The 26,590-nt window shown below is 44.1% G+C and overlaps 1 protein-coding gene and 1 long non-coding RNA gene across 2 annotated transcripts; one reads left to right on the forward strand and one right to left on the reverse strand.

Moving 5' to 3' along the window:
• Positions 1-8,713: 8,713 nt before the first annotated feature.
• LOC139063959 (uncharacterized) lies at positions 8,714-10,355 on the forward strand. The gene is made up of 2 exons (XR_011517277.1): positions 8,714-9,117; positions 10,166-10,355. It is a non-coding gene; the product is annotated as an uncharacterized lncRNA (long non-coding RNA).
• Positions 10,356-10,606: 251 nt separating this feature from the next.
• On the reverse strand, positions 10,607-13,317 carry LOC139063958 (uncharacterized). Its single transcript, XM_070547210.1, has 8 exons — positions 13,213-13,317; positions 13,024-13,128; positions 12,919-12,951; positions 11,937-11,984; positions 11,733-11,824; positions 11,342-11,652; positions 11,041-11,247; positions 10,607-10,958 (listed from the first exon to the last, which is right to left on the reverse strand). Exons 2-8 carry the CDS (start codon positions 13,054-13,056, stop codon positions 10,894-10,896), a joined length of 789 nt encoding a protein of 262 aa, XP_070403311.1. The 5' UTR covers positions 13,057-13,128; positions 13,213-13,317; the 3' UTR covers positions 10,607-10,893.
• Positions 13,318-26,590: the final 13,273 nt, after the last annotated feature.

The following is a 26,590-nucleotide window of genomic DNA, read 5'->3' on the forward strand; positions in this document are numbered from 1 at the left end:
CAGTTTTTAACAACTTTCTATTGTCCTTATTGAACAAACCTGAGCAGGCACAGAGTCAGGGCATGAAACCTACATTCATATGAAATAATGCTTACTGAAGTTTTCTCTGTTCAACTAATGTCTGCATCCGGAGTCCAGTAGGGAACAGCTGAGGGATGTTTGAGCTGCTACTCAAAAGGACACAAAAACACCTGAGACTTATTAGTGTTTTCACTGTTCTAAACAAAAACATCCATGTTCTTTTTACTGCTCATCTCCGAAGGACTCAGAACTGGATTAAAGCACCAGAAGGAGTGGAGGACAACACCTTGTCTCTGAAGAACATGTTGAACAACGGTATGCTCATCTGAAAGGGGCCACTGTTTTCAAGCCTGAAACATTTCTCAAAAACAGAAAATGTAAAGCACACGAAACAAACATATGAGAGTCCATCTTCTGTCAATAAAGGTGGGGCCTCCATCTTGGTTCAAATGGATTAGGACATCATCGTGCTAAAGTCACTCACAAGGGAGAGAGACCTACTTTATGTTTAGTTCTTTGCCTTAAGGTTAACTCTTTATTCTGGAGGGTCTTGATGCTTTTGGGGCAGCAGTAGCTCAACAGGTTCAGCGGGTTGTCCAGTAATCGGAAGGTTGCAGGTTCGGGCAAGACACTTAACCCACCTTGCCTGCTGGTGGTGGTCGGAGGGACCGGTGGCGCCTGTGCTCGGCAGCCTCACCTCTGTCAGTGCGCCCCAGGGCAGCTGTGGCTACACTGTAGCTCATCACCATCAGTGTGTGAATGTGTGTGTGAATGGGTGAATGATACACTGTAGTGTAAAGCACTTTGGAGTCCTTACTCTGAGAGGCGCTATACAACTGCAGGTCATTTATCATTTACAATTTGTTAGAATTTTACTGTGAAATAATTACAAAACAGTCTACTGTCACAATTATGTTGGAAGGAAGGTCTTGTAACCTAGTTTTCTCCTTTCAATAAAGCTAAAGAGGGATGTCTTTGTTTACAATCTGTGAGCCTGTGGGATTGCTGAGACTGCGCCAGCTGACGCTGCAGTGTCGGCATTTGTAATTAGAAACTAGCCAACAGAACACAGCAGTGTTGAGTAAAGAAACTAAGCCAGTAAACAGGAGATACCCTGAAGTTATTTCTTGTACCCCTAAGAAGCCACGGCATCTTTTTGTTTTATTCTAATATTTGCATGAAGCAGGCTAGAGACTAACTTTGAGCTAACAATGCTAATGGTGAATTAGAAACAAATAGTTGACTAACAATATTTCAAGCTTTTCAATTACCAACAACTCAACGTTACATTTTCATTTATTTGTATTTTCTTCAACTTACTGAATATGACACGTCTTCACTCCTCTACAATCCGCTGGTGCTAATCTGTAATTAGAAACAACCGTCAAACTCATCAAACTGTAGGCAAGGCAACTTTATTTGCATAGCACATTTCATACATGGAAAAAGTCCAATGTGCTTAGTACGGTAGTCACTCAGTGGTTTGGAAAATGGGCTGCAGTACCCAAATTTGACCACATGATGTCAATCTTACTTAATTCTTACATGTCCATCCATCCATCCTTCCATTTTTGGCCGCTTGTCCAGGGTCGGATCGCGGGGGCGGTGGCCCAGACTTCCCTCTCCCCGGCAACTTGGAACAGCTCCTCCAGGGGGATCCTAAGGTGTTCCCTGACCAGCCGCGAGACATAGTCTCTCCAGCGTCTTCTGGGTCTTCCTTTAGGTCTCCTCCCAGTTGAACGTGCCCGGAAAACTTCACCAGGGAGGCGTCCAGGAGGCATCCTAACCAGATAACCGAGCCACCTAAACTGGCTCCTCTCAATGTGGAGGAGCAGTGGGTCTACTCTGAGCCCCTCTCGGATGACCGAGCATCTCACCCTATCTTTAAGCAACCCTGCGGAGAAAACTCATTTTGGCCAAAACACATGTAGCTTGATTGGGCAAAGCTCCCACGCACCCTCCAGGAAACTCCTAAGGGTATAAAGCTGGTCCAATGTTCCATGGCCAGGACGAAAACCACATTGCTCCCTCCTCCTGAATCCGAGGTTCAACAATCCGCCAGACCCTCCTCTCTAGAACCCCAGAATAGTCCTTACCAGTGTAAAGCGGTTAATTTACATCTAATTAATGGACCATAAGACATGAGATTCCATACTAAATATGGAATCAATCTCACAGACCGTTGGGTTATTTTAACCAGAAGATTGGAACTTTTTATTGCAGGGATTATGTAACACTTCATATTAACTGAGAGACAAGAGAAGAGAGAGTCACCTTTAAAACGTTTAAGAAGATTTCTTTCTAAACAATTTTAAACAATTTTAAACAAGACTAACTCTAAACTCTAAGTGATGATTGGATCTTAGTGTGAATGAGACGTGAGATGAATGGTGTATGTGTGAGTGATGTTGTAATCAGAACTCTCGTATCTGGAGAAGCAAGTCTGAATGATGTTGTGATGTTTTACTTTTAGCTATGATCGGAGTTATGATCGGAGTTTCATAAACACATGAGACACCATATTGTCGCTCTACACATACCCTTCAGATGAGACCTCCGTACAGATCCAGAATGCCAGGTCCTCGAACCCCCCTTTTGGTACTGGAGCCGATGAAACAGCGTCAGTAGTACGACAGACTAGTCTTTGTATTGTCTCCAGTGTAACGTTATGAACTTCATAATTTTCAGCTCCACACAGCTGCCCCTGTACACAGTAACACCCGTGTAGAAAACGCCAAGGTCGGGTGTTCCTCAGACTGTTTACATTCCAGGAGAAGAGCCAGAAGGAGAAGAAGAACGCTTTTCAATAATCAAAGTACTTAATTTGTGATTAAAGCTATTCGAAACATATGTTGATCAATAATAATCAAGTGAATGATCTGTGGAATAAAGATGTCATGATTTATGTGTTTAATGAAAACAGGACTACTGCACAGACAGACTGACCCTCATCTGCATAGAAACGCATGACACATTGTTCCAACCAATCAGAGCTTTCGGCTGCCGCAAGAGAATCTGGCTTGTTGACTTAAAGTGTCCAATCCGCTTTACTAAAACTTATCAACAATTCAGAGATATAAAACAAGGCAACGCCATTTTAAGTTCAGTTCCATTTTGACTTCAGTTCTGTTCAGTTGGAAGTCCTACGGGGTTCCACCGTCATCAAAAGAGAAGTACAGCCTGGCCAGATGTGCTTTCTTCTTTAACTGAGAACCGTGACGCTACTGGAGAGTTCCGTTGTTTAACAACCAGACGACATCCTTTCAAAATAAGAGCACCTGCTGACGCTGCCGATTGTTACCTGGGTCGACCCTTCAGACGGGCTTTGAAACGCTGCGATCGCTGTTTCGACCAGCTCCAGCGCACATCCGAGGTCTTCAGACCTGGCATTTCCTGATCTACCTGGGAGGCCCCCACTGGGTACGTACACGGCAAAATAGCAGCTCATGTCATCACTTTATAAGCCTCGTGATATCTACTCATAACAAAGACTACCAGATTCAATGACGTCAGCCTAAGGAGTCTGAACCAACCACACACACACACACACACACACACACACACACACACACACACACACACACACACACACACACACACACATCGAACATCACATTCATTTCCAAACAACACAGAGTTAGTCCTGGTAGATTGTTAAGAATTTATAATTAGAAATTAAAGATTCTTAAACGATCCCAACTCTCTCTCTTTTCTTGTCTCAGAGTCAATACAGAGTGTTTAATTAAACTCCCTGATGATAAAAACAGCCCATCTTCTGATTATAAAACTAGATCTACTTACAGTATATTAAAATACAACTCTAGATCGTTACATCACTCTATTTCTCTACACCAGGTAAAAAGCGACAGTTGGTTCACAGCGTCAGATGGACCCCCTTTGGGTCAGTGAGTTCAGCTTTTATTCTGAAAGGAACCGTTGCTTGGTTGGTAAAATGCAACAGATTTTATCCAGCTTGTTGGTTCTTTGCTTAAAAAGGAAGTCCGGGTGGCCGGTCTGATACTCCTCTTAGCATGCGGTGAACTGCAGTGAGCTCCAGAGAACTCCAGTGAACTCTTGAGAACTCAGAACCGTTGAGAACTGTTGGCAGATGTTCCCAGCAGACCTTCATAATATGTTTGGGCCTGCCAGGTTTGACCGGCATCTTCAACTCACCACCAGGTAGTGTTCAGTTGACAGCTCCGACCCTCTCTTCACCCAGGTGCCCAAGACATGCGGCCGCAGACCAGATGAGACAACAGTGAAGTTGATCATTGAGCTGTGGCCTAAGGTATCCTGGTGCCAAGAGCTAGACATTCATTTTATGTCCATGTTCATTATGGACAATCCATGACAAGCACCGAAGTCCAATAACAAAACACTGTTCGAATTCAGATCAGGGGGGCTGTTCCTCCCCACAACACCTCTCCAGGTCTCACTGTCGTTGCCCACGTGAGCGTTAAAGTCTCCCAGCAGAGGGAGTCACCGGAAGGAGCGCTCTTCACCACTCCCTCCAAGGACTCTAAAAAAGGTGGGTATTCTGAGCTGCAGTTTGGTGCATAAGCACAGTCAGCACTCGTTCCCTCGCACGCAGGCAGAGGGAGGCTACATAATGCACCTTTATTTATAATCAGTTTTTGTTAAAAATCTAAAGCTGAGCATTCTGTTTATACCATTTGACACAGATTTCCTAAACAACCACACTGTGGCCATTTCTAAATATCGTTCTTGTCTGAACTTGTGTTATTCATGTTGTAACGGTTTCACTCCTGGGTTGGTTTAGTTGGTTTTATGGGTGCCAGTCAGGTCTCTCTCCTGACTGTCTTATTTTGATAGATAACTGTACATGTAACTTGTAAATGTGTTGTATTTTATTCCTAGACTCTGCATGACGGCTAAACCACTCTCAAAATAACCAGCTTTGCCTAAAATGGCTCTGTTTCTTTTCTTCAGTTATCAAATACATTAAAAAGTTGACCAATTATTCAAATAACATGTTTTCATAGCTATTTTCTTATTTAATGGAGAAGCTAGACATTTATTTTAATTTCAGGTAATTTCTTTCAACTAGCCATGACATACAGTTCTGTTCCGAACGTGGTACCTGCATACTCAGTGGAGTGGACTTTCTGCTGTACTTGCTAAGAACATACACAAGTACAAAAGACCGGGCTTGCCTACTCTGGTATTGCGGAACGGCCTCTGTGATGTTTCTACTGCACTGCCTCTGATTCACTGTTGACGCTAGCTGCACATTGTATCCTCCTGTCTGAACGGTAATACAGTTTTAAAGAGGGAATTGCAATTAGGGGGGAAAGTGGGTCACTCATAACACCAGGGATGTGCCGCAGAAAGCACTATGTGCTTGTCATGTCATCTCTCACTACACTGCAGTCACTCAGGAGCAGTCCCGAGTGCCAAGCGCATCAGTTTGCATGGACTGAAGCCACTCTAAAAACAAGCCCCTCCAATTTTCTCCTTGCTGCCCATTTTGTTTCACTGGGAGAAGCTTCAACATGTTGAAATGCAGCTGTCATGTTGTCTGCCACCCACTGACTGCCTACATATGAAGAGATTAGAGCTTTGTCCAATGGTTACGTGTCATAGCAGGCACCATCTGAGGAACATACCATACTCCACAACACTGTCTCGAGAGTCAAACCTGTTTGAACTAGTTTTGTTGCTTGTGTGATGGCCAGCCGGTAGTTTAGGCGAGGATACAGAGCAGAAAAACTTTCATTGCTAAGAGCCATTAAAAAATTACCAATCTGTGAGAGTTGCTCCATTTTTTGTCTTTCAAGTTAAAGGAAATTCTTTGAAAATATCCTGCTGTAACCTCATTTGAACACATCGCAGGATCCTTTTTCCACTGAAGCCTTTTCCAGCTCTGGCTGGATTCCAGGCCTCCATGATTCAATGTACAACTCTTTCCAACAGGATGAATGTGTGCAGGGGTGGATATAGGATTTTATGGGATCCATAATTTCTACAAAGAAGAATCCCTGAAGACACGTTTATATTCCTTGGCACCGAGCATGAACACAGACTCATACAAATGTGGTTTTGTTGATTACAGAGGAATTACTTGCCACATTGAAAATGTGGAAACGCAACACTTGTGAACCCATTCATCTTGCCTGACCATTCTAGCCAGAGGTCGTTTGCCAACATTTATTTGAGAATTTGTCAAGTTTTATTTTCAAGCAGCAGAATTACATTACAGTGATCCCAATAAACAATGCTGAATTAATTATTAATAGTGGTTACAGATTAAGAGGTAATACAGATTAAGGTTAGTGGATGAAGATTAAATCCACCCAATTCTGTATATTACTCACAGATCAGCCCGGTTTTGTGTGGAAAATGAGTCTGCCTGCTTCCTTTCTGTTTTCATTGGACAGTAGAAAATAAAGCAGGGTATTTTGAGCTGTGTTTATGGCTCAAAATTGCCCTCAGTCATATAGTTCATGTGAAATGTATGGGTAGTTGGAGCTTTGCAGTATTTTACTTCTTATATTTTTTACATAAACATAGGAGTGCATGGTAGTGCACCACACGGAGCTAACGTGTTCTCTCCATGCATGTATGTGTTTTCTCCCATAATCTGAAAACCTTCATGTTGGGTGACGTGACCCTGGCATGCTGTGATGAATTAGCCATATGTCCAGGTGTAACCCTGTTTTTCACCCAGTGACCTGTGGAAATAGACACCAGCTCCCAGAGCTAAGCAGGAACAACATGGTATACAAATGAAAAGATGGGAAACCCAACATCTTAACCATAAACTGGGGCAGCTCAGCTTTGGCATTCTGTGTACGTTCTGTGTGGGTTCTCCATGCTAACGAAGGTTTTCTCCTATTGCATAAGTGTCAACCAATCACAGCACTTTATCGGTTTGGTAAGCCAATCACTGCGCTCTATTGGTTTGGTGAGCCAATCACAGCATCTCTATTGGTTTGGTGAGCCAATCACAGCGTCTCTATCGGTTTGGTGGGGGGGATGTCACAATGACTGAGTGAAAAAACTAATTTGAAGGGGCTTTGGCATCAATGTTGGACTATTTAGAGGTACTTAAGTCCTTTATTTAAAAAAAAGGATGTATGTGCATCTTCTTCGACAGTGTATAGTGGACTGCCCCGTTTGTTGACAATGAGCAGTCACATTGTTCATTGTCCAATAGCATGTGGACAGTTTGAAAGACAAACATAAACAACTGAGATCTGCTGGGACCAGATTATATAATCAAATCTATCATCTATCAATTTAAAATATGAGAGTCATTCAGGAGATCTCCGTCACTCCCAGAATTTCTTTTGTGGAAAACACAACAATAGCTCCGACTCACCAGTTTCCCTGATTAAAATGACTCAGCAGCAGTGTTGACCTAGGAAGTGAAATCTTCAGTCAAAGTCTTGCTATTGTTTCCCCTGAGCAGGGATGGAATTATAATTTGTACATACAATACGTGCGTTTACATGCAGCCAGTAACCCTTTTAAAACCCGAATATTTACAATAACCCGGTTCCGCACGGCCATGTAAACACCGCCAGAAACCCGGATATGCTCATAACCGGGTTTTTAAAAACCCGGTTACTACACCTGGGGTAACCCTTTTCTAACCCGAATGCTTGGTCGTGTAAACGCATACCGGGATATCCCCATCAAAGCGTGTGTTCTGCGCATGCTCTGTTCGCAAGGAATCTTGGTCTTTTGAGTAGTGAGACGTCTTGTATGCGCCAGAACTCCGGAAGTAAACAACAAGTTGGGAGCAACATGGCGAGTCGCGGCACAGCACTGCACTTTTGGAGTGACGAGGAAACCTCTGTCTTCATCGGTCTGATGAAAACTATTATTATGTCTTTTGTTGACGGCCGAAAGTACAGAGACAGCGAAATATACAAGAAGGTAACCGCATATTGCGTCTGGACGTAGTCCATACGTCCTGACGCTACCCCAACGTCCGCATTTAAATCGGGTTATGCACGTTAGAGGTAACTCTTTCTATTTATGCTTGTAAACGGGTTATTCTGATCAACTCAGAAACCCGAATACCGACCTTAACCCGATCATAACCCGGATACTGGCTGCGTGTAAACCTAGTTGAGGGCAGTATCTTTCAGCCACAAAGGACTTCCTGCTGGCTGGTGAAGACGTGAATATCTAACAGATGAGTGCTCCACACTCCTAATGGGAGAAGGTCTGTCCACAGCACATCACAGCAGGCTTTTACATTTTCATGAGATCCTCTTTAACAGAATCCTTCTATTTGGAAACTTTTCAGAAAACAAATAATTATGAGGTGATTGCCTCACAGGTTTCATGTGTTTATACTGGAAAGCTCTCCTACAATTCTGTCATTAGAGAAAGGAAAGAGCACATTTATTATTGTGCGATGAATAAAAAAAATCACCATTTTCACCTGCAGCCTGTAAACAACAGTGGTTTTTATTGATTGAACCTCCGCCTGTCTTCACAGCCAGAGTTCAACTACAGTTAAATAAACCGAATTCGCCCATCACCAGACTTTTGTAAATAACGAGGTCATAACACCTGGTCTCAGTGCACAATCCTCCCCTGCTTATGAGATACTTTATTACGCTGGGTGCATAAAACTTTGCTTTGAGGAGGGGCGCTTTCAGCAGCAACAGCAGGAGAGATAGAACCCATCCGAAGAGACTCAGCATGCGGTTGGATCATAGACTGTACATATACTGGACAAACGGATTCCATTGGCTTCAATAACACGTTTGTTGTCTATAATGGGAGGTGGCCACCACCGCCATTTTGACCGTGTCACAGGTTCCGTCCAGCCCAGACAATTCCATAAAAGGGAAGAGAGGAAGCGCTGAGGGTGTGGCTGTAAGGCTGGGCTCGAGTGACGACACCCTGGCGAACTAGCTACGAGCTAACCTGAAGCTAACCCTGGCTAACCCAAAGCTAAAGCGGAGGTGGGAGCCGAGCTAACGGATGTAGCCACCTAGCTTCAACCCAACCGGAGCTAACTGGAACACCCATCGACCTGAACCTCACACGGAGTTTAGGTGGAGGTTTTCTGCGCCTGTTCGTGAGAAGTACCAGTATTAAAAAAGTTTTAAATCGGTAAGTTTATAATTTATTTCCGTAATGAAAACATTTTGCTTTGAGCAAGTTTTCAGTAGTTTTTTTCGGCGCTATCACTCCTGAGTCGCACCAGCCATTAAATGTATCATGAAGAAGAGAAAATATATTTAAGTCGTATTTTGGGGGGACATTTTATTATCTTTCTTACAAAATCTGAGACCAAGCGTTTCACATTGCAACACAAGCACCGGTAACCATAACAGAATGAACAACAGCCAGCAGAGGAGAGGATGGCGGTGTTTCCACCCCTCCCGGCCGGCGAGGAGAGCTCATTCCTGGGCTGGAGCCGGCCCTCAGCACCCCGCCACAGGCTCTAACAGATGCTGGCGGTGTTTTAAACCCTCCCAGCGGGACAGGGGAACTCATTCTTGTGTGGGTCGGAGTCGGCCCGCAGCAGCGCGGTGTAGCCTACATATTTTGTTATATAAGTCGCTCCGGAGTATAAGTAGCAGGACCAGCCAGAATATGTAAAAAAGTGCGAGTTATAGTCCGGAAAATATGGCAGTTATTAGTATTCGAGCTAAATTAGCAGCCTAAATACATTTCATATATTTCCAAAATGTAATACTTGTTTGTATCTTGTACAGCCAACTAGTCTTTATTCTGGACTCAGTACAATTTACCAAAAGTAAAGAGACATTATACAGATGAAGTAAGCACAAGATAACTTACTGGAAGACACGGAATTATCATGAGAACCAGAACAAGAGAGCCCGATAACAGTCATGTGAAAATAACAGTTAAAAAGTATGTATGTATAATAGAAATAAAAATATATTAGAATTAGTGTAACTCACTGTGATCCAAACAATAAATCAGCCATAGCTGATTAGTAAATATGACATGAGGTCTTGGAGTTTTTAAGTTTCATTTTTTTCTTAGATCTGTTAAAAGGTCGCAGCCTGTGTGTCTCCAACATCAGCTACACAAAGCAGCAAGTGTAAATTCCACATACCTGTCTCACCACTTCATGTATGGTTTTGTACTTTAAACAATTATGACAAACCTGTTATTTTTTCCTCCATAGCCATTTGGATCATTGGAGACAGCTGAGTGAGGCGTGGTGCCCAGAGAGCTGCAGCGACAACCTTGGCCTCCCTGACGTCTGTGTCTCCTGGTTCGGTTGGGGCGGACCATCGACATACATACATACATGTGCCGACACTTTGCGCCCTGTTTTATAAAATGTAGTGTTAAAAATAAATGTTTTTGCTCAATTACTGGAATTTCTTTGGTTAAGACAAAAGTGAGGAATAATCATTTACAAGTTATTTGTACAACAGGCCCATTTTAAATCCCAACAGTTTCTTAGCAGACAATAGAAATGTGTTCTTTACTAACTTTACTTGGTTTGAAAATCTTACTAAAATAGTGGCGTATTGCAAAACCCAATCATACTTATGTAAACATTAGCTTTGTAGATATTTTTTACAGATCTATATTTGTGTGCAACAAATCCAAACTTAAATAATTTGTCATTCTTTATTGAAAAACAACAAAATACAGTTATACAGAAGTGTGGGAAAATGATAATGTGAAAGTATTGCTATTTAAATGTAATCCTATTTATCTTTAAAAAGAAAAACTCTAAAAATGTCCTGTACAGCATCATGACAGAAGAATGGTGGTCTGTCTGTCAGAATTTGCTGAACAGATTTGCTCTTTGAAGAGGAGTGTCATGTTTGGAGGAAGGTACTTAACCCAAGACATGCAGAATACAACACTGACCAAAAACTGATGGAAAAAATGATTTATTTATAAGGAGGAACTTAAGGTGCACAGATAAGTCTGTGGTTGGAACTGCAACAACAGCTCAGCGTCTGGAGGAGGGAGAACACAGGTGAGCTTAGGTTCTGGTTTCAAAATCCATTGTAGGCAGGCAGAGGTGTTCAGCAGACTTACTGTGGTGGGTGTATGTGTTGGCTGGAGGAGGGAGAGGTAAAGAGGAAGCGCAGGAGAGGGAGCAGAGGTGGAGAGAAGCGGGGCGTCCTGGTGGATGGGGCACTGGGTGAGATGAGAGGTGGGTTATGGAGGCTGGTGATGAGGTCCGTGTGTTGAATATCCAAATCCTGGAGTAGAGGTCAGTATCCAATGAGGTCGACAGGAATCCTGAAGAATGGTAAATCCAATATAAGAGCAAAAACACTACGAAATAACATTAATCCTAGGAACACTAGAGGTAACACGAGTGGCTGGTTACTACCAAAACTGAGGCAATCTTCTGGCGTCAAATTGTGTCCTCCATCCACCTTAAATAGGAAAGCACCCCGCTGATCGCTGATCAGGAACGGCTGGGGTGGAGTCACCAGAACCATGAAGAACGTGTCTCCAGAGACAACCCGGGTCCTGGTACCGATCAGGAAGCGGACCTTATCACCCAGAGCTGCCAGGTCATGCTCAAAGCCTTCATGTTCACGCTGCAGAGCCTGAACGCTGGCCAGGTCGTGGCCGTAGTTGTCTGTGTTCAGGGCCTGGTTCTTCTCCTCGATCCACTCTTTGGTCTCATCAGCATCTCTGAGAAGACATCAGAACTCCGTCTGAGTGTGGGTCCAAACTCTACTGACCCGTAAGCGGCGCATAAGTGTGCGGGGTACCTGTGGAAGCGCTGCACCTCATGGGCGCTGCCCAGCATGTTGCTCCGGTCTTCAGCCAGCTGTTGCAGCGAGCGCCAGCAGTTGTTCAGCTCCTGGAGAGAAACCAAACCCAGTGAGATGAAGGTGGACGCCAGCGGGCTGGACGCCGGACAAGGAAACCTGGAGACGGATCGCTCAGACAGGAAGGGAAGAGCTTCCTCTTACCTTGATGGAATTAAAGTTAGCCGTCGTCTGAACGCCCAACCGTACGGTCTGAGGTCAAAGGTCACAGGAAACACACACACCAGTCAGCAGTCATACAGATGCATAAAGATAACTGTAGCCATGGCAACCAGCTGACATGTCCCCACTTTCACCAGCACCTGGTGCCTGCCGGGTCACCTGAATTCCTGTGTGATGTCAGCACGGTCGGCCGTGACTGCTGCCATCAGAGGTGACCTCTGATCAGCTGAATGAACTCACCTTTCAGGGTGACGCCGTGTTACCCCGGGTTTCCACGGGAGCCGTCAGCAGCACGTTACTGCAGCAGCACGTCTTGCTCGCGTAAGCTGCTGCTTGGCCCTTCCCACGAGACGCGAAGCAGCAGGGGAGCAGCTGTCACCGACCGAGCACGAAGTCACACGAGTGACTTCGTCAGTAAACACAACAACAAGCAGGAGAAAACTACAACATGGTTTGTGTTTTATGTTCTGTCCGTTTTATAATCGCCAATACGGACCTGAAAAACAAAGGAGACCGCTAGCTAGGTGATAACTTCTCACGGGGCCGCACAGTTAGTAACTGTTTTTAAAATTAAAGCAACCGGAAGGCAGTACTTTCTTTATTCTGAAAATCTCGGGAGCTTCTCTCAATTTCCACGTCCGATTTCCTGTCTTTCCTCCCCCAAAAATGTCGAACTCGACCCGTTTCAGAGGTGTCGCGCGTAGAAAATAGAACCGGCGCGTAAAGGCCGCGACATGCTGCTCCTGAGACGCGGCCGACTCGCGCTGCTGACGGCTCCGGTGGAAAAGGTTCTGTTGACCACAGCGGTTCCTATCAGCAGCTATGACGTGCTGCTGCAGTAACGTGCTGCTGACGACTCCTGTGGAAAGCCAGGGTTAGAGTCGGCTTCATCCTGTAAACAAACAAATGAGTGGTAACAAAAACACCACGTCTGGTTCTGGTTGAGGCGGAGGACAACACGCACCTTTCCAGGAGCAGAACCCAGATGTTCTTGTTGCTACAAACAGAGACGAGCAGAGTTAAACCAGGAAGTGAGAGGGACCAGCTGCTGCAGACAGGTGACGCTCACCTGAGCCTGAACCATAGGAGCCTCCTCAGCCATCAGACCTTCTGACTCCAGTTCACATGCCACCTTGTTGATGTCCCTCAGGCGGGACTCGTTGGCCTTCAGGTCCTGCAGGACAAAAGCACCTGCTGATTATCACCTGAGCTGATCTGACAGCTGCTGCTGGAAGACGGAGAGGAGGAAAAGTCCGACCTTCTGGAAGTCGTCAAACTTCTTCTGCAAGACCTCGACCTGCTCCAGGTCCGACCCGTCTCTCCATCCTCATTCAGCTAAAGACGCGAGTTCAAGTAAAACAACCTAAAGTCACACAAACACAAAGCAGGTGTGGAGATGTTCGCTCTGAGCTGGAGGTCGTTCCTCGGCTGTGAAGGGCACACGAACCTTGTTGGTGCTGTTGAGCAGCGTGAGGATGTCGCCCTTCTTCATGGTGACCTCTCCAGGACTCTTCTCCTGGTAGTCGTACAGAGCCAGAACCAGCTCCTTCCCGGTCTCATCGTCAGTTGGAGCCACTTGTTGCTGTCGGGTTAACAGGTCTGGTGTTAGAACGTGGTGGATAAGAATGTTCTGACGGGCCGAGGGTTCTGAACCAGCGAAGTGACCTGGACCCAAACAAAGTGAGCCAGAACCTGCAGACACCTCAGAAACATGTCAGGACCAGACCTGCTCTACCTTCTTCCACCATGGTCTCTCCTTTCTGGGTGACAGCCTTGATGCGAGGTTCATGACCTGTGATCTCAGCCTGCAGAGCCTCGTGCTTCTTCAGCAGGTTCTGGACACCAATCAGGTCCTTCCCTGAGGACACATGTTAGAGTTCAGCATTATGCAGTAGACAGACCAGTTTAACCCAGGGGTTTCTTTCTTCTACAATCTGCTCTTTAACTGTATTATTTCCTGCTATTTCAGCTGTTAACTTTATTTTTTCTCTAAGTGTTTTTCTCCCCAGAAGAAGCTACAATGATGTTCTGCTGAGCTGTGGTGGCCTCATGGAGGGGGCCATCATCTAGCACACTGCTGCTAACCACTTAATCATTCTCCCTCTCCTGATAGTAACATTTTACTTTCTTTGATGTTGGATGTACTACTGCTAGTTTACCCGTTTAATTATAGATTCACTAGGATAAATACAATAAAATTTATCTCTCGCCAAATAGAATATTTACTAAGAAATCACAATGTAACGTGTGTGTGTGTGTGTGTGTGTGTGTGTGTGTGTGTGTGTGTGTGTGTGTGTGTGTGTGTGTGTGTGTGTGTGTGTGTGTGTGTAAAAGCCATGTGTAGTGTTTATTTATAAAGCATATGTTGTTGGATTTTATCCAGAATCGAGACTTTGAAAATATATTGTTTAATTACAGTTTGATTTATTTGACATCTGTATAATGTTTATTATTTTGTTTTTTCCCCCTAAATGCCTAACGTTTGAGTTTAACATGAATATTAGTCATTCATCCCAATACATGAAGTTACACATTTTAAATTTTAATAGGGGAAGACTGCAGGAGGGAGAGGTAAAATCATAGACTGTACATACTTGCTACCCGCCGGCTGTGATCACAAGCGACAACATATTAGTTCCCGCTGCTTCTTCGGTAAACAGCGCCAACAAAAACAAAGAAACTTGGGATCTTGTCGGCGTGGCGGTGGGATTTAAGGGAAACGCTGTATGCCCTATAGACTTCTCACCGAGCTGCAGTATTTCTCCGGTCAGATCTGTCTCTGAGAGCTCCATGAGCGGTCAGCCCGCGCAGAAACTAGCCGCCGCACCGGTCAGGCTGCCTGGCCTGACCGCTGGGGATTACCGGATGTTAGAATGGACACAGGTGTCACTCCAAGCCTGCTGGAGGTTTTAAGGGTTGAGATGAAAACACCCTACCACTCAGGCTGCTTACACATCGATATTAAGTTGTCGCTGTTGCGCTCACGCCATAATACAGTATTAGATGCGGTTAAAGTCAGACATGAAAAACTCCACGAGCGGTCAGACCACGCAGCAGCTAGGCGCAGCAAGTAGGCGCCGGATCGGTCAGGCTGCCCGGCCTGACCGCTGGGGATTACCGGGTGGAAGATTGGACACAGAAGTCTCCCTCTTAGCGCTCCGTCATATTTCAACCCATTTTGATCTTTTACCATATTACCCATCTAAATATGCCCTATTAATTATTTTACCGTATTTTACATTTAAATTTCATGGTTAAACAGTACATGCTACATGTTAAACTGATAGTTAGCTAGCTACTTCGGTAAACTCAGCTAGTTTAAAGGCAGCAGTGACATAAAATACGAATATAGATTTTAACTTACCGAAAAAAATGAAGTGGAGACTCCTTGGACGCTCTATTAGTGCAATTAATACCACTGCAAGTCATTTTGTCCAACAATTGCACCAATAATATCCAAAACAGAATTCACAAGCACAGACACTCAAAATCCCGAAACAGCTTCCAGGAGGGGCCGAGGCTGTACTGAGGCCTTTCCACGGAGCTAGCTCTGTGGTCACGTGGGTCTGAGGCGGCGGTCACGTGTGTCGGATGCTCATTAATTATACAGAATTTTAGGCTTTCAATACACTTAAACAGAAGAGTTAGAAAAAAATTCACCCCCCTCAGAGTTGTCATGAGTATAAACTAGATAATTTAGACAAAAAACATGTTTTGGCACCAGGCTGTAAACATGTTTATTTCTGCTGTGAAATCGGCATTTTCAACATGGGAGTCAATGAGGATTTGCTCGCTTCTGGCACCAGCCCCCAGCGGATGAGGGTGGAACTGCAATTTTTCTTACTTCCGGGTTGGGACCATTTTCTGAGCGGCATTGTGGGGGCTTGGGTTGGATAGTCTTTTCTGTTAAGTAGGTGTCCTAACTGAGAGAAATGACCCACATGAATCTAAAAGGCAGCCATGATAAGATCTGGTTTAATTTTCTAAAGGCAAAGAAAATGATCTTCGGAGGGAGCTTTTATTATCTCTGTTAGCACGCCAGATTAGAGCTTTTAGAAGAAAAGGGGATGATTCTATCTCACATTTCTTTGCAGCAGTAACATTTAAACTGATGCTCAGTTGTTTTCTACAACCAAACTAACAGAATGTATGTGCAAAACGTTGTGTGGCTGTAGTAGTTTTATCTATAATCAATGTATAAAAAGTCTCTGAAGAAGCCATGAATGAAAGTGTGGAGTACTTTGTAGTTTTACGTCTCATCAGCTCCATGACACGTGGCTGCATTCTACTGAGAGCTCTTTGTTGCTATGTCCTCATTCATTCATCCAAACATTTTTCTTTAGCGAGCAGTGGAAATATTATTTAGAAAATCAAATATAAACTAAATATACAGGAGTTTTTAAATCATGCATTATTACTCATAGTGGGTAAAAAGTAAGATTTCAGTGAATCATGTATAGTTTCTTAGGGAGGATTCCACTTGATTTGCTCAGAGCAAACAAATCCAATTCCTGTTACCTTAGGGACCATTTGGACAAAGAGTGAAGTCAGGGACACGAGACGTCACATCATTGGTGGACAAAAGGACCAAGCTTGGGCACAAGGTTTAGAGACATAACCCATTGATAAGGCTCACCCTGACCTGGAACCAAGAGAGAGGTGTGACTAAAAACCATCTCTGAGTTTAACATGAACACAGTCTTCTACCCCTGTTTCCTGCACAATTCGCTGATAGTGAATGGACGTGGAAACGTCTGGGTCTGAAAAAGCCATAAGGATCATTGTCACACTGTAAACCAGCATTCATGGACTCACCCATCTTGGCTTGCAACAAGGAGGGCTGACTGGGCTACTACTAGTTTACCTGTTTAATTATAGATTCACTAGGATAAATACAATAAAGTTTATCTCTCACTAAATAGAATTGTCAGGCTCAAAGTCACAATGTCAGATCAGTCAGCCAGTCAATAATGGCACCCCCTGGAGGCTGAGTAACACCACCACCATTCCTGTCTGACCAGTTCCTGTCTGATCAGCTCATCAGCTGAGTGAGAGCACCTGTCTGCAGGATACAAACAAATTCAGTTTGCACCTCAGGAGGAATCAGTGGCTGCAGCAAAAAACTGTTCAGCTTGGGGGAAACCACAAAGAGGCTACTGGTTTTCAACCTGATTACCTGATTTACCTCAAATAAATTGAGAAGAGGAAATGAGTTGTTTCCAAGCTCACTTTTTGTGGTGGAACAAGTCTTTCAAGTTTGGACAGAAGCTGAACAGAGAGAAACTTGACAGTTGAAAACCATTGCATTCACGGTGAAGGATCAAAGGCCTGAGTCAAGAGAAAGAGCTGTTAGCAGAGGAAAATTAAGACAAATAAAGCCTGGACTACGTTCTTGATTATAAGTTGTTGTTTCACACAAGATGGCAGAAGAAGCTTATGGGAAATCAGTGAGTCAGCTGAAGAGAGAGAGAACCATGGCTAAAAGTGTTTTCACCAAAGCAGCTAATTCCCTCACAAGAGAAGTGAAAAGCATGATGAAGGGTGAACTACAAGAGGAGTTCAAGAAACTCACATGTGAGGCAAGAAGACTCTGTGAGTCAAATGAGGACTATAAAGCTGGCTTACTAGCAGACCTCGAGGCTGAAGATGGAGAAGAGCTTGGCAAGCAGCAGGAGGCTGACCTGGTGAAAACTGGGAACGACTGTCAGACAAGGTTGGATGAAGTCAGAGCCCTAATTCAAGACAAATTATGGTTAAGCTATGGACATGAGCTGATAACTGCAATCGGGGAAGCAGAAAAGACATGTGAGAAGGCTATGGCAATGCCAGTTAGCACCATATACCAAGATGGATATGAAGTACAGATAGCCTTCATGAGACAGCTGGTCCAAGAAGCTGCTAAGACCCTAGCATCGTGGGAGATGTGGATTCCAGCCGCAGAGCGACCTGAGCTGGAAGGCCGGGTAAGGGATCTAAAGCTAATGAAGAACAAGCATGAAGCAAAGAGAGTAGAGTTTGCAACAGCAGGAAAAATAGACCCTTTTACTGTTTGTAAACAATATGACGTCAGTGAGAATGCACGCGCAGCTTGGCAACAGAGCATGGCGTTGTGTCAGGCTTTATCAAGCTACGCTGTGGGGTTATCACCGGCAAATCATGAATGTTCTATTATTAAACTCACTTTAACGAATGGCAACAGACTCCCGGATCCCTGTGGCATTACGGAATGGGTGGAAGATGTAGGTGCGTGGCCAGATATCCAGTGGCCAGATATATATACGTTTTTAGTGGAGAGGCCCAGTAAGTACACACGTGAGAAGCTACGGGCGTACAAGTCGTTAGATGCAGACAACTATGTTGTCTGTGGCCACGTACAGAAAGTAAAATATCACCACATAGACTCTGAGTTTTGAGTCTTGAAGGCAGAAGTCCTTCCTAGCCAAAGACAAGGACACGAGAGTGCTACGTACGAGGCTTGGGTCATAGTAAACAAACCAGAGAACTACGTCTTCACAGCCAACTGTACCTGCATGGCAGGGTGAGTACAGCATAGGTTTCTTTTTTTAGCGTGCTCAGAGTACAATGGTGTTAATTTTAAATACAGTTTATACTAATATGCAGTGGGAAAATACAGATGAATTAGAATGAAATGTTAATTTGAAGCATGAAATAAAGCGTATAAATTTATATGTAATCTTAGTACATAATTACCTTACCCGATATAAAATGGGCGCTACAAACTCGAGCATTTCAGATCGTGTTTTCAGTCCAGTTTTCATCAACCCTTTTGATGGCCTGCAGCCACAGACGCCTCCGATTTTGTGGAAATGGATGTGCTCCCTTCGGAATTCTGTAAAGTTTCAGTCCACTGCTTGAAGAGAAGCGATTCTGGCATCCATACACGCAACAACCCTACATTTTATGTGCTCAGAACTTCAAAACAAAGGGTTTAAAACGCTGTTTTAGTATCGAGTGTGAATGAGGAAGCCTTCACTCTCGTTGCCAGGCTGCGCACGCAACTTTTGATGATGTAGGAAGTAAAAGGGTCTATTGCAAAGGACAAAGGAGTTGCAGATGTGGCAGCAGCTGCTGCATCAGTGGCCACCAATATGGCTGCTACACCAGCCACTCAACCTATGCCCATTGTGAGAATACAGCTGGATGCAAAAGAGAGTTCCACCGATGGAAGAAGGACTGAGAAAGTCTACAAAGGCAAGGAGAACCCACTGGCTCAGTGGAAGTGAAAAAAATACAACTTCTGGACAGCATCAATGAAAACATTTCCAGAGACCTAAATCTATCAACCTACAATACGGCTCAAGAAATTTTCAGGGTCCTTGAAAACAGATTTGGAAATAAATCTACTATCGCCTTGGAAATAATTGAAGAACTTCAGAAAATACCCACAGTAAAAGCAAACTAGCCAAGAAAGTTTATTGACTTAATCCAAATGGTGGAAAAAGCTCTGGCTGACTGTGGCTCCGAGGCACTTGTCAGAATGACCCTCATGCGCTCCGGAGGAAAGTAATACTGAGGAGGCCGTTGTCCAGTGCAGACCCAAGTGTACTTTATTTACATTGTACAAAATTAAAATCTAGGCAGCACAAATCCATGCCTGCCGCTCCATCCATCACTCAACCCTCAACTCAACTCCAACAAACACAGAGCTGTATTTATAACAGGTGTGCCTAATTGGATTAATCCTAAAACTCAGACACAGGTAAATACAAAAATACAATCTTCCAATACTCTTAAATTATACTTAAATCATCATCTCTAAGATCTCATTAAATAATTACAATACAAAAATAGAAACCTCCTTAATCAATCCTAAAAACATTCAGTGAAACTAATCTGCATTCCTGGAGCAATTTCACAGGTCACCCCTCCCATTCCTACTGAATGGAATGCTCCAGAACCTTCTTTAGGTGCTCCAGCTCCCTGGGGACTCTTAGCTGGAACACTTCCAGAAGCACAAGGGAAACAGGTAAGTACAAACATTCAATCATTTATTTACCACTTTAAAATTTCTATATTAATACTAACTCTTCTTACAGGTCCAAAACGCTTCACCCATTTCAAATAAACATTAAAACAATCATTGACCCTGGTTTCATTTATCCTTCAATCATAGAAAAACCTGTGTAATGGACTTGCTACATTACACTGACCTTACAGAACTTGGAGATGTGGGTGCCATTAAGAACCCTCTGGTAACCAAGTCTATTGAATGCAAGTTACCAGAGGCTGTAAAGAAAGATTGGCTTGTGTTTATGGTGAACCCTCGCAACAATGTCACACCAGACAATCATTTTGATAACCTTCTCAAGTTCCTGAAAACTCAAGAGGAAATTCTGGAGAAATTGGAACAACTTTGAGTAACTGAGAAGCCAGAGAGGCAAGAGAGTAAGATTGGAAAAAGGTTTGCTTCCACACGCTCCATAAAAAAGGAGGATGTGTCATCTGTGGCGATGAAAGGCTTAAGGAAAACGTATTCTGCAAAAGGTTCAAGGAACTGAAGCTGCCTGAGAAAATGAATGCCATTAAGAAGTTGGGAGCATGTAAGCGGTGCTTAGGATGCTAGGGGTTGTATGAACTAGTCGACTAGTCCACTTCACTGCTCTGTAGTGACTTTTTATGCCTTTCAGCGACTAGTCACTGTCACGTGATAATGAGCGACAAGATGCAGTCCTCGGAAAAGACAGCAGGTGACAAGCTCCTGCGCATCGGGAGGCAACGCGCTGTGCCAGAGCGTCGGTACTGACCCCCGCCGTAAAACGGACATTTAACCAAATTGTGACGTTTACCCTCTTGCAATTTAACCTTCCCCTCACCCCCATCCTAACCTTAACCAGCTTGCGCATGCAAAGCTCTGATCGTTGACACGCTCCAGACATCTGCGTCCTGAGCACGGCCACAGTAACATCAAATTAGTTGTCGCCACCTCAGAAACAAATTTAACACGCGATCGTTTATGTCGGCTCATTTCCTTTTATGTTTTCTGTCTTTTATTTGTGCCTGATGCGTTTTGCTGCTGTGGAGCAGGGTGCATCACCTGTTTTGTCCTCCAATAACTTCACCTCACTGATGCAGTCGGCAAGCAGCGCACACTCTGCTGTTTGTGCAGTCGGTAGATCTTTTAGAACTGCAGTTCAAAGGTAACTCATAAGGTAAGTAAGTAAGTAAAAGTTTATTTATATAGCACCTTTCACAGATATAAATCACAAAGCGCTGTACAACATGATAAAGATCAGGGCAAATACCTCTAACCAATAAAAACATCAGAAAAACAATAGCAGTGATAAACAGAAAATAAAATCATGAGTATAAACAAAGTGAAGGTGTGAACCCGAACAAAGCCATCATTCTGAAACATTTAGGGAGGGAACGCCTGGATGAAAAGGTGAGATTTTAGATGATTTTTAAAGACCTCTACAGTGTTAGAGAGACGGAGATTTGAAGGCAGACTGTTCCAAAGTCTGGGTGCAATAGTCTGAAAGGCCCTGTCCCCTTTGGTTTTCAGTCTGGTTCGAGGAACAGCCAGGAGGTTTTCAGATGTGGATCTAAGGTTCCGAGAGGTGGTGTGTGGGGATAAAAGCTCAGATAGGTAGCTTGGAGCCTGGTTGTTAAGAGCTCTATAGGTCAGCACTAAAACTTTAAACTGTATTCTATATTCTACCGGGAGCCAGTGGAGGGACTGTAAAACTGGGGTGATGTGAGCTTGTCTGCTGGATTTGGTTAGGAATCTGGCTGCTGCATTTTGGATGGCTTGAAGGCGTGAGAGGGAGGTTTTGCTGAGACCAGTAAAAAGAGCGTTACAGTAGTCTAAGCGTGATGACACAAAGACATGGATGATTTTTTTCCAGATCTGCAGTAGAAACCAGTTTACGGACTTTTGAAATGTTTCTCAGTTGAAAGAAACAAGAGCGGGAGATGGTTTTGACTTGTGAGTCTAAACTTAAGGCTGGATCAAAAATAACTCCCAGGTTTCTAATGTTGGCCTTGGCTGATGGGCAAAAAGAGGCAATTTCTTGCTCGATTTTTGGCTGAAGTTCCGGGGGTGCAGCGATCAGGGTCTCTGTCTTGTTAGCATTGAGGACAAGAAAGTTGCTGGACAGCCAGTTACTGATCTGGGTCAGGCAGAGTACAAGTGTGGCCAGCCTGTCCAACTGGTGTGGCATAAAGGACATATAGAGCTGAATATCATCAGCGTAGATGTGGTAGGAGATGTCTGGGAAAGACTGAATGATGCCAGCTAGGGGAAGAATATAGAATGCGAATAGTAGAGGCCCTAGAACTGGACCTTGTGGGACCCCGCATGTTAGAGAGGCAGTGTCTGAGGAGAAGGTTACTGACTTCACTGTGAATGTTCTGTTGGTGAGATAAGAAGAGAGCCATTCTAGAGCAGAACCTGAAATCCCAGCCAGGGCCTTTAACCTGTTTAGTAGAACGTTGTGGTCTACAGTGTCAAAAGCTGCACTGAGGTCAAGCAGGACCATGACAGAGCATTTCCCTGCATCAGCAGCCATCAGGAGGTCATTATGCACCCTTACTAGAGCAGTCTCAGTTGAGTGTTGCTTCAGAAAGCCAGATTGGAAGGGGTCAGAGATCTTTGACTTAGAAAACCAGGATCTGTGTTGGGTTTCAACAACCTTCTCAAGTACTTTGCTGATGAAAGGTAGCTTAGAAATGGGCCTAAAGTTATTGGTGGAGGTGGCGTCAAGGTTGGGTTTCTTTAAGAGAGGAGTCACTACTGCATTTTTAAAGTAAGATGGAACACAGCCTTGGCTCAGTGAGCTGTTGATTATAGTCAACAGAGATGGACTGATAGAGGCAAGGGACCCGACTAAAACAGAGGGAGTTAAGATATCTGATGAGCATGACGAGAGTTTCATCTGACTGATTATTGAGGTTAAGTCATTTAGTGTAATTGGGGAGAAGGAGGTGAAAGACTCGGAGCACTGGGGGGGCCTCCCCTCCTGGGGGGCGAGGGCTGGTGGAATACTGGATCTCAGATTCAACACCTTGTTTTCAAAAAAGTGGAGAAATCTGTTACAGTCATCAGCTGAAGATAGCTGAGCCTGCTGCAGAGGAGAAGACACGATGCTGGAGATGGTATCAAACAAAACCTTAGGATTATTCTTATTTTGGCATATGAGGTTGCTGAAGAAAGAAGACCTGGCATTTTCTACAGCTTTGTTGTATGACTCGAGAAGTTCTTTAAAATATTCGCGATGAACAACCAGACCTGTCCTCTTCCACCGTCGTTCCGCTTTTCTATAGGAGCGTCTAAGTTCAAGAATCTGGTTGTTCAGCCAGGGTGAACTGGAGGCACTGGAACTGCGGCTGGTTTTGTAAGGGGCGACCTGATCTAGAATTTTGAGGCAGTGATCATTAAATGAGTTGGTAAGGAGCTCTATGTCATCAGAGGAATTAGGTACAAAGTCATAGAGGGAGGAGAAATTTAAAATGGCAGAACTGTTGATAATACGTCGTTGCTTAGCAGAGACTGGTAAAAGAGATTCAGAATTTAGGTTAATATGAAAAGAAACTGACTTATGGTCACTGAACACAACATCATTTATCTGCAGCTTATCAACAAGAAGTCCATAGGAAAAGACCAGATCCAGGGTGTGGCCTGCTCTGTGAGTGGAACCAGACACGTGTTGAGAGAAGTTTAAATAATTCATCATGTTTAGGAACTCCCTAGTGGAGCTGTTAGATAGATCCTCAGTGTGGATGTTGAAATCGATTATCCTGTCTAGTTTAATAGTTGAAGATAGGAGATCCTGAAAGTCAGACAGGAAGGATGAAGTAGATCCAGGTGGGCGATAGACCAGAATCCCGTAAACTGGTTGAACTCGACCAATTTTAATCATGATCATCTCGAATGAGCTGTAGGAGTTTGAGGATATAATTTGGCACGAAAAGTGTTTTTTAAAGATAACAGCTGTTCCTCCACCACGGCCTGTGGTTCGTGGGGCAGAGAAGAAAGAGCAGTCTTGAGGACAGAGCTCACGGAGATGAGTGATGTCACCCTCGCGCTGCCACGACTCGGAAATCCACAAAAAGTTTAATTTTTTGGTCCGGAACAGATCGTTGAGGATGTGAGACTTGTTGGGGATGGAGCGCGCGTTAATCAACATCATTTTCGCAGAGGAATCTGGCGATGTGTGTGCCGCGGGCTCGATAATGGCGGGCGGCTGGTGGGCTAAGCTACGTAGCGACTCCAGGCTACGCCCGCGGAGGTTCTTTGTCTCCCACGCCTTCAGGTAGCGTCCTGAGCTAAATGGGGCTCCATTGAGCAGCGAGATCAGCCCAACTCCGTTGAGTTTCTGTTGGATCCGCCACAACACAGCCGCAGAGCAGCGATCAGGCAGAGCTTCGCCTCTCAGGATCTTTCGAAGCTGAATGAAGAAGCCGGCTCTCTTCCCCCGTTTCCTCTTCCGTGGCCTCCTGGGCAGCGGCAGGCCGACAGGTAACAGAGGGCCGAGACCTGGGTTAACGCCAGGTTCCAGAGGCGGTGGGAAAGCGGGTCCGGTATCGGAGTTCTGGAGGTTGATCATCGCGGACCTGATCGACAACAGTAAGTCTCGATCATATGTTAGCAGGGACTCTGCACCAGATAGAGAAAAAAACAATAAAAAACACCAAATAACCAAAAAAGATCAGGAGCCTAGCAGACGGACCTCCACTCATGGGCGCCATCTTGGTTCCAAGGTATATGAACCGTATATATATATGAATATATATATATATGAACCCAGGTAGCAGTTTCTCTTTAGGATTGAGAGGAGATGCAGGAAGATAATAAACAGGCAGGACAGAAAAATAGTCAAATAAAAACAAGCTAGTTTTGTACCTGCTGGTTGCAACAAACAGACACCATTGAAGGTAATCAGAAGTGAGGACCAGAAAATGAAATAATTATTTTAATGTTTAGAGCAGCAGGAACTCTGAGAGGCTGCAGGCGCACTGCGCATGGGGAGGGGGAAGAGAGCTGAAGTGGAGCAGTATAGATGCAGAAACTACCGTTGTTAAAAAAGATGTGTTTAACTTTGAAAATGTGGACGCAATTTTAACTGTCAAAAACTCCAGCGAAACCTCCCCCCCCCCCCCCCGCGCCGCTTCAGGTGTATGACGTCATCAAAGACTAGTCAAAGTCGAATCGATTTTCATTACTTGACACTAGTGTTGTCAAAAAACCGATACCTAGATATAAATCGATACTAAAAGTGGTATCTAAATTAGATATTCCATCCCTGTGGTATCGATATTATGGACTATTATACACAGCCTTCTTCAAGTACACCGACACGCACGACAGCCAGATGCCGTAAAGCAGCCTCCGCCTCCCAGACAAACAGAAGAAGAAGACGCCGCATGGCTACATTGCAATTTCCCACGTGAGTTGTCTCCGATCCAAGTTTTGTCTGCCAAATAAATAAACAAAAACATAAACAGCGAATTTGGGAGGCGCTTCACAGTCCAACTTAATTAGCATACCAAGTCCGACACGTAGTTGTATATTCACGCTTATATGCTTAAAGGAAACTCCCGTTTATTGCAACCCGGACTTAATTTCTAGCATGCAGTATGTTTGTTTACTCACGCTGACAACTTTGGTGCTACTTGGATTCCCCGGGGTATTTAGATCCATCAGCGAATCGCCATCAGTGTATATTCATATAACGGGTGCGGACGGGCACCCATGGTGCAGCCTCGAAACAAGACATTACCTGCACCAAAACATCTCAATGTCGACAGGTTTTGTTAGGAATCATTAACATGATTCCCCTGGTCGTTTGGAACGAGTCTGGGATTTCTAGGCGTGAACAGACTAGCCGCGGCTAATCTAACCGGCGCTTTTAATGACGTCACTGCCGTGCGCCAATCTGTTTTTATTAAGATTACCGGTAGATGTACCTTTGTCCTACTGTGGAAAAATTTGTTTTCTCCCTTTATTGACCAACAGAGTTGTTCAAAAGTACAGAACAAAACATATGGCATTACATCTTATGACAAAAATGCACCTTAAACAGAGTTGAAGCAGCAAAACATCACTCTGCAAATAGTGTATATATAGTGAGACAATTCATGATTTAAAGTGATAACTTTCGCCAGTTTTTGTATGCACTTTTAAAAAATGCTGATACTTGAAAGGTTTAAGCACTTTATACACTTAATTCTTAGCATTTCATTTTTGCAATATAAATTGAGGAATGTTATTTTTTGAATAAACTTGTTCAATAAATTGGTGTTTTTAAATAGTATCGAAATCGAGTATCGAGTTACTTTTCCAGTATCGAATCGAGTTTGAAATTTTAGTATCGTGACAACCCTACTTGACAGTCGACTTTAAACAAATTAAGTCGTGCAGCCCCTATAGGATGCCACAGAGAAGAGGATGAATGTTTAGGCAACTACCTGTGCAGAAACAAAGACTGCGGAAAGGGGAGCTTGTCAGATCACCACTTTTTCCTCTGCCCCAGAGGAGAATACAGAAGGAGTGGGTAAGACAAAGGTGGAAAAGACGGCAAGAAAAATCCCAAGCTTACCGAAGAAAAGGAAAAATTCATGGCTGAACTCTCCCCAGAAATGGCAGAGAAGTGCAGACGAGCGTTTACAAACTTGAC

The sequence above is a fragment of the Nothobranchius furzeri genome, chromosome 18 (genome assembly GCF_043380555.1).
Source record: "Nothobranchius furzeri strain GRZ-AD chromosome 18, NfurGRZ-RIMD1, whole genome shotgun sequence".
Taxonomy (NCBI): Eukaryota; Metazoa; Chordata; class Actinopteri; order Cyprinodontiformes; family Nothobranchiidae; genus Nothobranchius; species Nothobranchius furzeri.